The sequence below is a fragment of the Papio anubis genome, chromosome 17 (genome assembly GCF_008728515.1).
Source record: "Papio anubis isolate 15944 chromosome 17, Panubis1.0, whole genome shotgun sequence".
Lineage (NCBI taxonomy): Eukaryota > Metazoa > Chordata > Mammalia > Primates > Cercopithecidae > Papio > Papio anubis.
In genome coordinates, this window is record NC_044992.1 from 11,287,358 (window position 1) to 11,300,248 (window position 12,891).

General features: G+C 45.0%; 1 protein-coding gene across 1 annotated transcript in view; it reads left to right on the forward strand.

Annotated features, from left to right (window-relative positions):
* Positions 1 to 12,891, forward strand: part of DNAH9 (dynein axonemal heavy chain 9) — a 381,289-nt gene that overhangs the window by 169,921 nt on the left and 198,477 nt on the right. The window contains exons 35-36 of the mRNA XM_003912358.5: positions 1,823 to 1,970; positions 8,053 to 8,227. Of these exons, the coding sequence (XP_003912407.4) occupies positions 1,823 to 1,970; positions 8,053 to 8,227 (323 nt within the window). The remainder of the gene's footprint in view (positions 1 to 1,822; positions 1,971 to 8,052; positions 8,228 to 12,891) is intronic.

The following is a 12,891-nucleotide window of genomic DNA, read 5'->3' on the forward strand; positions in this document are numbered from 1 at the left end:
TGCAGCTCTATACCTTAACTTTCCTCTGTCTCCACTGAACAAATTTATTAACAGAGACTGGAAGAGTTTTTTAAAAAATGTTTGGCAAAATCAAACTTAAAGAAGCAGGAGTAGAATGTCAGTTGCCAAAGGTGAGGGTTGGGGGGACAGGGCAGATGTTGGTCAATGGGTACAAAATTCCAGTTCTGCAGGATGAGTAAGTCCTAGAGATATGCTGTATAACACAGTGCCTATAGTTAACAATACTGTAGTGTGCACTTAAAAAAATTGTTGGGCCAGGCTTGGTGGCTCACACCTATCATCCCAGCAATTTATGAGGCTGGGGTGGGCAGAGAGCTTGAGCCTGGGAGATTGAGACCAGCCTAGGCAACATACCAAAGCCCAATTACTACAAAAAAAAAATACAAAAAAGTGTTAAAGAGGCTAGATCTCATGTTTAAGTGTTCTTAACACACACACACACACACACACACACACACGCACACTTTTGGAAGTGATGGATGTTTATTACCTTGATTGCGATAATAGTTTCACTGGTGTATGCATATGTCCAATTTCAAATAGTATACCTTAAATATGTACAGCTTTTTATATATCAATTATACTCCAATAAAGCTGTTAAAAAAATAATATTAATGATAAAATAAAAGGAAATAAATAGTAAAATAAAATAATTTAAAAAGAGATCTTGTTTGGCCTCTACCGTAATATTACGTTCCCTTTCAAGAACCTCTGCTAAAATTGGTGGACACAGGCCAGGAGAGTTGTCTCTCCTGTCCTAGGGATACTCTAACAAGAGTAACGAATTTCCACAAACTTGGGGCTTTTAAATCAACAGAAATGTATTTTCTCACATTTCTGGAAGTTGGACATCCAAAATCAAGGTCAGCAGGGCTGTGCTTCCTCTAAAGGCTTTAGGGGAGAATCTTTCCTTGCATCTCCCAGCTTGGATGTTCCTTGGCTTGTGGCCCCATAATGCCAGTCTCTGGCTTCTTCCCATGGCCTTCTCTTCTGTGTGTGTCTCTCCCCTCTGTCTCTTATTAGGACACTTAGAAATGTTCCACCCAGATAACTCAGGATAGTCTCATCTCAACATCTTTAACTTAATTACATCTGCAAAGACTCTTTTTCCTTTTTCTTTTCTTTTTTTTAAGACAGAGTCTTACTCTGTTGCCCAGGCTGGAGTGCAGTGGCACGATCTCGGCTCACTGCAAGCTCTGCCTCCCGGGTTCAAGCCGTTCTTCTGCCTCAGCCTCCCAAGTAGCTGGGATGACAGACATGTGCCACCATGCGCAGTTAATTTTTTGTATTTTTAGTAGAGACGGGGTTTCACCATATTGGCCAGACTGGTCTTGAAGTCCTGACTTCAGGTGATCCACCTGCCTCAGCCTCCCAAAGTGCTGGGATTATAGGCGTGAGCCACTGTGCCCAGCCTGCAAAGACCCTTTCTCTAAATAAGATCACACTGGCAGGTTCCAGGGGTCAGGACATGGCCTTGACTTTCGGGGGACCACCATTCAACCCACTACATACCCCCCACATTCCCATGACAAGTATCGCTGATCTGTCACAGCCTTCTTTCCTCCTGAGCCTGGACTTGGCCTTGGGATTCTCAAAGCTGCTCCCCATCCATCTATCACCAGTCCGTTGGAGTTGGTCCTCAATAGCAGACCCATTTACCCTCTCACATCTCAGCCAAATCTCCTTTTCTTTTCAGTTCAGTCTTCTGTACATTTTCCAAACAGAGAAAATAACTCCCTGGGGTGAAAAATATACTGATGTATACGGAATATTCACTTAACTATATTCTCTGTGCTCACAGGGATCTTGTACATCAACCCGGCAGACTTGGGATGGAACCCTCCAGTGAGCAGCTGGATTGACAAGAGGGAAATCCAGACAGAGAGAGCCAACCTAACCATTCTGTTTGACAAGTACATTCCAACCTGCTTAGACACACTCAGAACCAGGTAGGCCAAGAAATAAGGAAGATAGAGAGTCAAAGCAGCAATTAAAAGCCCATCGGTTCATACTTGGTGTCCTGCTGATGTTCTGTCCTGCCCCAAAGTCAGATGTTCCCAGAGCAATGCCTCCAGGCATGGCAGAAGGCAGAGGGAACACACATTAGGATGGCTATGGGATGCCTGTTGTCAGCTCAGGCATGAAGTGAGGTGAGTGAAGAGAAGGAAGATTGAAAGTTCCTTTCGTGAGTGCCACGTGGGTATATCTGAGGGAGGCTGTGGGTTGTATTATCAGATTATAATCCAGAGACTCAGATCCTTCTGTGTACAGGGCAAGCAGCTCTGCATTTGTAATAAATAATCCACAGGCCAGATCAACAGACCTAGGGGTGAAAATGGCACATATTGGTGACCTGTGGGGCCCACTCCCTGTGCCTGGCTGTGTGCGTTCACAGCCCAGATAATGTGGAATTGGGTATAATGTACCATCTGACGGTCCTGCCCTGTTGGATATTGTGAGTTTACCTTTCCTCTTATAGGTTTGTAAAAGTAAGAGCAACAAGCCCTGATCACTTATCACTTACCACTAAGCAAGAACTTAATCACTCTTGACCAAGAGGATACTTATTATAGCGAGAATACTATCTGTGTCAGCACAGGGAGCTGCCCGTGGTTGGAACCTGCTTTTGTTTTACGCTATTTTTTGTTGTTGTCGTTGTTACCATTTGACACATCATTCTGTGAAGCTGACACCCATCCCCATAGCGGAGGCAAGAATAGGCCCCTGAGGCTGGCGCTGTGAAGGCAGTGTGACTCAGAGCCCCATGAAGACACCACAGTTTAGGGTCAGGGTTATGTTTCCCGGAAACTAAAGTCTATCATTGCAGTTGATCCCTGCCTCTTTCTTCCTTGGCTTGTCAAGCATGGGATATGATTGTGCCTCCAGTGATTTGCAAGCACGGAGGCCAAGGGGAAGGGAGCACTTCATACTGCAGGAAACGATACTGCAAGAGGGTGCCAGGCACTCGCATTCCATATGCCCTGCCCATACCCCAAAAAATCCACTCCCATTCAAAGTGAATTTTGTATACTTAAAAATTGAGTTGCAGTCATGTAGGCGACATTGTGGTCTATCTTCGTTGTTTAATGAAACATTACTTTTGATTTCATAGTTTTTCTATTTCAGGGTCAATAATTATTCTTCCAACTCAACATATGTATAAGCCTTTGAAAAGCTTTTAGTCCCTGGGTGGCCCATGGGCTCTGTGGCCTTGGGATGTATTGGGCTAAAGCAGCCCGTGGAGCTAACAGAGTCTGGAAGTGGAAAACAGTAGTTAATATCACAGATGGACTCGGGCAGCCAAGAGTTAGAAAACCAGAGAAGGGTAAGGTTTTAGGAAAATAGTCTATCCCTGGTTTTTTTTGTTTGTTTGTTTTTTGGTTTTTGAGTTTTAAAATGCTTTTTAAAGTTTTATTTGTATAGATTTAGGGATAGAAGTGCAGTTGTGTTACAGGGATATACGGCGTAGTGGTGAAATCTGGCCCTTTAGTGCACCCACCACCTGAATAGCATACATTGTATCCAATGGGGGTATTTTATCCTCACCCCCCTGCCACCTTCCCACCTTTTGGAGTCTCTGGTGTTTATTATTTCACTCTGTATTTCCATATATACCCACTGTTTAGATCCCACTTACAAGTGAGAACATGCAGTTTTTGACTATCCGTTTCGCAGTCATTTCGCTAAGGATAATGGAGTCCAGTTCCATGCATGTTGCTGCAAAAGACATGATTTCATTCTTTTTTATGACTAAGTAGTATTCCATGTGGTATACGTAGATATATATACACACCCCCTTTTTTTTTTTTTTTTTTTTTTTTTTTTTGGGTCATTGTCTTGCTCTGTCACCCAGGCTGGAGTGCAGTGGTGCGATCTTGGCTCACTGCAGCCTCCACCTCCTGGGTTCAAGCGATTCTCCTGCCTCAGCCTTCTGAGTAGCTGGGATTACAAGTGAGCATTACCATATCCAGCTAATTTTTGTTTGTTTTTGTTTTTTTTTTTTTGTCAGAGTCTCGCTCTGTAGCCCAGGCTGGAGTGCAGTGGCGCAACCACAACTCACTGCAACCTCCGCCTCCTGGGTTCAAGCGATTCTCCTGCCTCACCTTGCCAAGTAGCTGGGACTATAGGCATGTGCCACCACGCCCAGCTAATTTTTTGTATTTTTAGTAGGGACGGGGTTTCACCATATTGGCCAGGATGGTCTCGGTCTCTTGACCTCGTGATCCGCCCGCCTTGGCCTCCCAAAGTGCTGGGATTACAGGCGTGAGCCACTGCACCCGGCCTAATTTTTATATTTTTAGTAGAGATGGGGTTTTGCCATGTTGGCCAGGCTGGTCTCAAACCCCTGACCTCAGGTGATCCGCCTGCCTTAGCATCCCAAAGTCCTGAGATTATAGGTGTAAACCACTGCGTCCTGCCTACACCACCTTTTAAATTCAATTGTCTGTTGATGGAAACTCAGGTTGATTCCATGACTTCGCTATTGTGAATAGTGCTGCAATAAACAAGAGTGCAAGTATCTTTTTGATAAAATAATTTCTTTTCCTTTGCATTCCCATTCTTTAGGATTTTCCTGAGACGCTGGTCCCATATACCTTTAACTAAAAGTCTGCTATTTCTCACTGTGGACATTTAGAACAAGAGATGGCAAACTCATGTGTCTTTGTGTGTGCATGTGTGCCGGTGCATGCACAAGCCTTTAAAACAGCTTTGAATATTCAGAGTGTATTAAGTCTATCCAGAGGCAACTCTCCCCTGAACTCTCTGCCCATTCTAGGTGTAATGTATTTTCTTTTCTTTTTTGAGACAGAATCTCGCTCTGTCACCTAGGCTGGAGTGCAGTGGTGCAATCTCGGCTCACTGCAACCTCTGCCTCCCGGGTTCAAGAGATTCTCCTGCCTCAGCCTCCGAGTAGCTGGGACTGTAGGCGCCCACCACCACACCCAGCTAATTTTTGTATTTTTAGTAGAGACAGAGTTTCACCATGTTGGCCAGGATGGTCTCAATCTCTTGACCTTGTGATCTGCCCTCCTGGGCCTCCCAAAGTGCTGGGATTACAGGCATAAACCACCATGCCCGGCCGATGTCTTTTCATTCTCACAGCCATCCTGCCGATGAGGGAGCTGTGGCTCCGCGATGCTCCCCTGGCATCATAGCCAGTTAGTAACAGACACTTGCTTTAAAGCCTTCCTTCTATTTTATGCAGTCACAGTGTTGTAATGCTCGCTTCATGTGGCCCTGTCACTACAAAGCCGTGTCATGTCAACAGATAATAACTTCTTATTAAATAAGCAGGCCCATAAGGGGCAATTATAAAACAGCTTTATTTTATTTCCTACTGTTCCTTTAAAACCATTATATGTGACTAGTTCTTCTCCTGCCCCTGTGTGAGATCTAGGTCAAGGTCTATGACTTTTCTGTATGACTTTTCAGATAAAAAGGCATCTGATCACTTCTAGTCACACAGTCATACATACACGTGTGTGTTAGTCCAGTGAAAATATAAAGAAACAAATTCCATTCATAATGTAGGCTTCTGCCCCACCCACCTCAGCTCAGGACTGTAATGGGAAAGGGGCGTGTTTTTTACTTCTCTCCTTTCTCTGCCAGTGACCTACTCCCTGGCTATAACTTCTGACCCCTCGGCATAAAAGAGGGGTGGAGAGAAGAGGGGAAGGGGCAGGAGAAGTCTTACCTGACCGCAACTGGTGCGGCCTTAGTTGGTTGCCCCAACTGTGACAGATCTTGAAATCCGACTTCTTCTCTTTGGTAATTTTTGGGAGCTCCTTGGCTCCTCCCCATCACTGGAAATCTTTCATCTGTTATTCTGGAAGAAAGTAACTGCTTCTCTAACCAGTCAGGTCCCGCTCCTACACAAACCCCATCTGACTCACCTTATCCCTTAGCCAGCACTCAGACAACCCCTGCTGCACACAGTCCACACCTGGATTCCAGGAGATGCTTACCCCTTCTCTGCTTTGACAAACTGGAGCACAGGCTGCACCCGCAAGGGACCTCCCCACTCTCCACTGGGAGATCAGCAACTCTCAGGGGTTTTCCAGGCAAGGGTCCTTCACCAACTCGGAGTAATCCTACTGAAGCCCCTTTCCCTGGCTGTTAGGGGAAAGCAGCTACCTTCGCTGTGCAGGAGGGAACACTTGTTGCCTACCCAGAGCTCTCTCTAGTATTCTGAATGCTAGTTTCCAGGCCTTCCAGCATCTCCCCCTTTGTCCTCTGTGCTCTTGAGAGGGTGAGAAGCCAGGGTTGCAAAACCCTCTGCGAGTCCCACCTAAGTTGTCTGGAATCTCTGTTTGGAATAGAAGGGCAGTTGGCACCTATCCTCTTTGTTATCCTCTCAGGCTTATCCAGCACTGAGCCTGAGAGAGTTGTGTTGTATCACAAATACACATCAAACAAATGAGGGGAACACCCGTCGAGGAGTCACTCTTCTCATCACTCGTGGAAGTAATACCTAGACTGTTACACTCTAAAACCATCATAGCGTTTGTTGTAAGAATTGCAACTAGATTCAAAACCAGCACAAATGTTAGAAAGTGAAGATAATTAGGCCCGGTAGCGGTGGCTCAAGCCTGTAATGCTTTGGGAGGCGAGGCAGACGGATCACGAGGTCAGGAGATCAGACCATCCTGGCTAACACGGTGAAACCCGTCTCTATTAAGAGAAATACCAAAACCAGCGGTGGCGGGCGCCTGTAGTCCCAGCTACTCGGGGAGGCTGAGGCAGAGAATGGCGTGAACCGGGAGGCGGAGCTTACGGTGAGCTGAGATCCCGCCACTGCATCAGCCTGAAGCGACAGGCGAAATTCCGTCTCAAAAGTAGATGGTGTGCCCGTGCAGCTCTGAGGTTGGTGTGGGGAAATGACTGTTAAGGTGTCCGGTAATGATCCGTATATGTTATGAAAACGGACTCTGCCTCCAGGCTGCCTGTGAACACGTCATCCTGTGGGAGGTGGCGATGTGGGCTGAGTGTGGGGGTACGCTGTGTACTCTGCAGATACATGTGGTATGATGAGGGTACCCATGGAAAGGAAAGTATGTGTGTGTGAGCTTGTGTATGCTCCTGCTGCACGGGGCATAGGATGTCTTTTGCGCATCTCTTGATATCTGCCTTTCAATTGAGGCCTCTAAAGCCAAGATTAAAAGTGCAAACACCAGGCCAGGGCAGGGTTACAGAGGTGTACTTTCAGTTGAAGAACTCCATTCAGTTCATCATGATTGTACAAAATAACCATCTGTCCTGGTCCACTCTACTTCCCAGATAAGATCCCGGCCCCAGAAAAAGTCTTTTTGGTGTTTTCAATGGAAGGAAACTTCTGAGGTGAAGAGGTAAAAGGGCAAGCCTCAGAATTGCACCCAAAGTGCCTCTTTAGGTCTTTTTTACGGAGTCTCACTCTGTCACCCAGGCTGGAATGAAGTGGTATGATCTTGGCTCACTGCAAGCTCTGCCTCCCGGGTTCACGCCATTTTCCTGCCTCAGCCTCCTGAGTAGCTGGGACTACAGGCACCCACCACCGCGCCTGGCTAATTTTTTGTATTTTTAGTAGAGACAGTGTTTCACCGTGTTAGCCAGGATGGTCTCAATCTCCTGACCTCATGATCCTCCGGCCTCGGCCTCCCAAAGTGCTGGGATTACAGTTTAGGTGCTTTTTGACAGTTGCAGAAATTGTGAAACGAGCGAAAAAGTGGTTTTTCCTTGTTGCAAACACCTGGGTTTCCCAGGGACTGAGAGGGGATCATCAACAGAAGGAGAAGTGCGCAGGGAGAGGGTGTCAAAGGAAAGGAGATGAGAAAGTCCTCAGGAGAACTCTGGGCCCTTACTTCCTTACAAAGGAAGCTGGCATGAGAACAGCTGATGAGAATAAAGGCCAAGTGGCGCTCTGGTCGTCTGTAATCCCAAAGAACTTGACAGGCCATGAGTCCGCTGAAACTGAGTGGTTCCATAGCTGTCCAACAGCACCACCAGAATGGAATATCCACTGTGTTTCAGATCCCCTCGGGTCTCTCTTTGCAGGTTTAAGAAAATCATTCCCATCCCAGAGCAGAGCATGGTTCAGATGGTGTGTCACCTTCTGGAATGTCTCCTGACCACGGAGGACATCCCTGCAGACTGCCCTAAGGAAATTTATGAGCATTATTTTGTGTTTGCTGCCATCTGGGCTTTCGGCGGAGCAATGGTCCAGGATCAGGTAAGGAGATATATTGAGTTCAACATCCATGTTGAAGTCTGTAGCAGCAAAACAATGATCCTTTAGCAAAGATTTGGAAGATAGGACAGCTAAATGTCAGAATGGACTTGAAAGCAGCAAACTATTTAGTCACCTACCTATTACTCTGCTAAAGACATCAGTCCCCCTAGCAAGCCCTCATAGGGTGAGATACATGAGGTCGTGGTGTGTTCAGAGCTTTTCCTTTTTGAGCTACTGAACATACCTTTGATTTCTTGGGAACTTATACAGTGTTTGAGTTTGAGCAACTGCTGGTATATATGCACTACTTTGCCATGTGGTGTGTTTGTGGAGAAAGGGGTGGAAGGAGGCTGTGCTCTGGAAGCTTGAGTGGAAGGAAACCCTTCAGTTTTCTTAAAAACCTCTAGAACAAGGATGTACCACTCCCTACCAGGCCAGAGTTAACCATCATATCTCCATACCCACGAAACTCAAAGCTGTCCAGAGAAGGTTGGACCAAAGTCTAATTAGCATCTAGGATTGGAAAACCAAAGTGGAATTTATCTCATACTGTTGACTGCTATAGTCTCATGTTGATTGGAAGAAGGGATATGTGGTTTGGAATATCTTTGCATCCTATCCCCTCACCCTTCTGGTATTTCTAGCCTTTTTCTTTACTTATTTTTCTCCAAATAAAAGATATTTTATCTAGAAAGAAAAACATTCAATATTATGCAAACCAGTCTTTTATAAACTGATGCTAGCTGTTATGCAATATTGCATGGCAATTAAGAATATGGACTGTGTTAGCAAATTTTAAGTATACAATAGAGTATTGTTACTATAGGAACTTTCCTGTACAGAAGATTTATTCATCTTGGACTTAATCATTTTTATAACCAAAACTTTGTACCCTTTGACCTATACCTTCCATTGCTCCCTCCCCCAGCCACTGGCAACCTCAATTCCTCTCTTCACTTCTGTGAATTGACTATTTTAGCTGCATCTTGTAAGTGGAATCATGTCAGATTTGTTCTTCCGTGCCTGGCTTATTTCACCTAGCATGACAATCTCCAGGTTCATCATGTTGTTGCAAATGGAAAGATTTCCTTTTTCTTAAAAAAAAGAAAAAAGAAAAAAGAAAGATTTCTAAGAGGGAAGATAAATCTTACATCAAATGTTCTTAGCACAAAACAACAATAACAATAATAGTAACGATGATAAATAAGAGCATGGAAGGGAACTTTGAAGGTGATATGGAGGTTTATGCATAGACTGTGGTGATGGTTTCACAAGTATATTCTAAACTCATCACATCGTATGGGTTAAATATGTACAGGTTTTGTATATCAGTCATTCTACCATAAAGTGATTTTTAAAAATCAATGAGAAAAGCAAAAAATAAAAATAAAAAAGAACATGAACTATGGATTTGAACTGTAACTCTGCCCCTATTATCTGGGGAACCTTAGTCAAGTAACTTAACCTCTACCTTACTCTCGCCATGTTCACAAAGGATAATGATGGGGTACCCAGCTCCTAGGAGGGTAGGAGGGTGGCGAGGATTAAGTTGAATGCATACTGTTCTAATCACTCAGCATGAATCTATGCAAGGTACTTAGCACAACCCATGGGTGTTTATTATTAATATTCTTCTAGTAAAAATATTCGGTTCCATAGCAAGTATCTGCTGCCTCTCTTGCAACAGGGGATCAGACCAAGCTGTAATTGTTAGAAAGTTATGATTTACCCTTTTCAGTCTGGATTGATTGTGAGCCTCTTTCAAAGAAAAGTAGAAAGTTTCAGCCTCCTCAGGCAAAATCATGTTCTAGAAATCCAAAATGAAAGTGAACTTGGACACAAAAGAATTAGCAATTAACTTCTTTTTCATTTTCAAGGGCCCTGGCTGTTAACATCCGTCCTACCACCCATCACTCCCTGATGTGTTCTTTGGTGCTCAAAATTCAGAAAGCAGCTCTCACAGGCTCTCAGGAAGTGCACCTTTCTCTACCGCCCTCCCCAGAGCCGGATGCCCTGGAGGCAGAAAGGGAAATCTCCAAGGACAGGAGGATACATGAACCAGGAGTTCGACATCTGAGAATTTTCTGCTGTCTGTTCTGTAGTCTTTGGAGCTTCTCTGTGGACTACTTCTTTGACAGCTTTATGTTTCCCCTTTGAGGCAAGGAGGCAGAGATTTCAGCAGGATGGATGAGACCTGGCTGAACTGCACAGATATCCCAAATGCATAGGTTATTGCTCCCCATCAAATGCAGTCTCTGACCTGGGGCTGGCAAAATGTCAGACAGCGACCGCTGGGCTTCTCTCTCGTATTGATGCTGAGCAGGCAGTGGGGTAACAGGATGAAAATATGTGATCAATTTTTCTAACTCTGGGTATAAAAATTTAAATCCCCTCAAGCCTTTTAAAAGCCCCGGAGAAAGCATCCCTCCAGGCGTCCTGGGCACTGGAGCACTTGAAGTAATCGACAGCCCTGCCGGCAACCTGGGGAGAGGACAAGGGAGAAAGCTTTTAGCAGCAGGGCACATCCCAGACCCCTACACAGCCTGCATTAAATCTAAACACCAAAAGTAGTGCTGTAAATAGGAAGGTAGGAATTTCGCCAGCATATTCACATCAGGAACACCAATGGTGCTTACATTGAAAAAACTTTCATAAAAGCAGAACAGAACTACAAAAAAAAACTCTCAGAAACATGAGGTGGAGAAAACACCAGATTGTGAGACTGACAACCTGAGTTCAACTCCCAATTCTGTCTTTTCATAAAACCCCCACTTTATAAAATAGGAATAATTTTAAGTAACCAGGATAACCCATAGCATTGTGAAAATGAAGCGAAGTAACACTGGGTTCCCAACTCTACCACAGTATGCCAGTAAAGTCCTCATGTCCTCCAGGTTAAAGGGCAGAGAGAAAACAGTGAACTGTCAGAGCCCAAGGGAGATGGGGATTTCAGAAGGGACCATGCTGAAGAGATACCATGGAGTGGAATTAAGATAGGATCATTGGGCCGGGCGCAGGGGCTCAGGCCTGTAATCCCGGCACTTTGGGAGACCAAGGCAGGTGGATCACGAGGTCCATATTTCAAGACCAGCCTAGACAATATGGTGAAACCCCATCTCTACTAAAAATATAAAAAGTTAGCCAGGCTTGGGCATGCTGGTGGGCGCCTGTAGTCCCAGCTGCTCGGGAGGCTGAGGCAGAGAACTGCTTGAACCCGGGAGGCGGAGGTTGCTGTGAGCCAAGATCACGCCACTGCACTCCAGCCTAGGCGACAGAGTGAGACTCCATCTCAAAAAAAAAAAGAAAAAAGAAAAAAGAAAAAGTAAAAGAAAGGACCACTGGACTGGCCCAGCGGAGGTCACCTTGATTTTACAGTGTCCAATTATAGTACAAGGTGCAGTCAAGTACTAGCTTACAGGAAGGTGAGACAATGTCGGTATGGCCCAGCCAAGGGCTTAGCTGAGAAATTGCCGGGCATCTCAAGGAAGCATGGGGGGTGAGGAAAGGAGAAGACCCACACTTCCTTCCTTCTAGAGGTGGCCTTCATTTCAGAGTTTCCATAGAAACCTAAAATCTGGTTTTTGTAGAAAGTTGAAGGTCTTGAAGCATATTATCTAGGAGTTAAGAATGGGGGTTTCCTCTAGGCTTCTGGTTCCAGAGAACAATATTGAGAAGTTATAACGTCCCCTTGATCTAAATTCAAATCAGAATCAGAACATCAAACAAATCTTTTCTTATCTTACCACCCATCTCCACTGTCATTTTAAAGCAAAAGACTTCAATCCTGTTTACTTAACAGACAGCAAAATGAGGAATGCCCTTTTTTTGGAGTTCATAGTTGTTGCAGCCTTTGAACTCTGTCTTTGTCCTGCCCTCCATGAGTATTTTCTCTCTCTCTCTCTCTCTTTTTTTTTTTCTTTCTTTTTTTTTTTTTTTTTTTTTTGAGACGGAGTCTCGCTCTGTCGCCCAGGCTGGAGTGCAGTGGCACGGTCTCAGCTCACTGCAAGCTCCGCCTCCCGGGTTCACACCATTCTCCTGCCTCAGCCTCCCGAGTAGCTGGGACTACAGGCGCCCACCACAACACCTGGCTAACTTTTTAGTATTTTTAGTAGAGACAGGGTTTCACCATGTTAGCCAGAAGGGTTTCCATCTCCCGACCTCCTGATCCTCCTGCCTCAGCCTCCCAAAGTCCTGCGATTACAGACGTGAGTGACCCGCCCGGCCGAATGTTTTCTAAAATGTCCAATTTTTTTTTCTTTTAAGATGTTCCTTAGTTCGGTATGTTTAAAGAGTGGGTTTGCCCTCCCAGAGAGTTGCCAGTAGCAATGGGTATGTTTTGGGTCTGAGTGTGTGTGTGTGTATGTGTTTGCTTGGACACAATAAGATGGTTTGAGTACACTGGGTGTACAGCCCATGCATAAGAGGCTCATTATGTAATAGGCATGCATGCAAATTATATGCCTCTACTTATTCCTTTTGTCAGAAAGACCAGTACAGCTCTGTCTCCCCTGCTGCTCCTAGATTCTAGGATTTTAGCTCTTGCAAGAACCTTGGAAATCTTTCTAGAAACCTCATTTTACAGATGAGGAGATCGAGGCATAGAAAGAAGGACTTGCCTGTGGTTACCTACCTGACACCCATACCCTTCTGAGGCTCTTCTCACT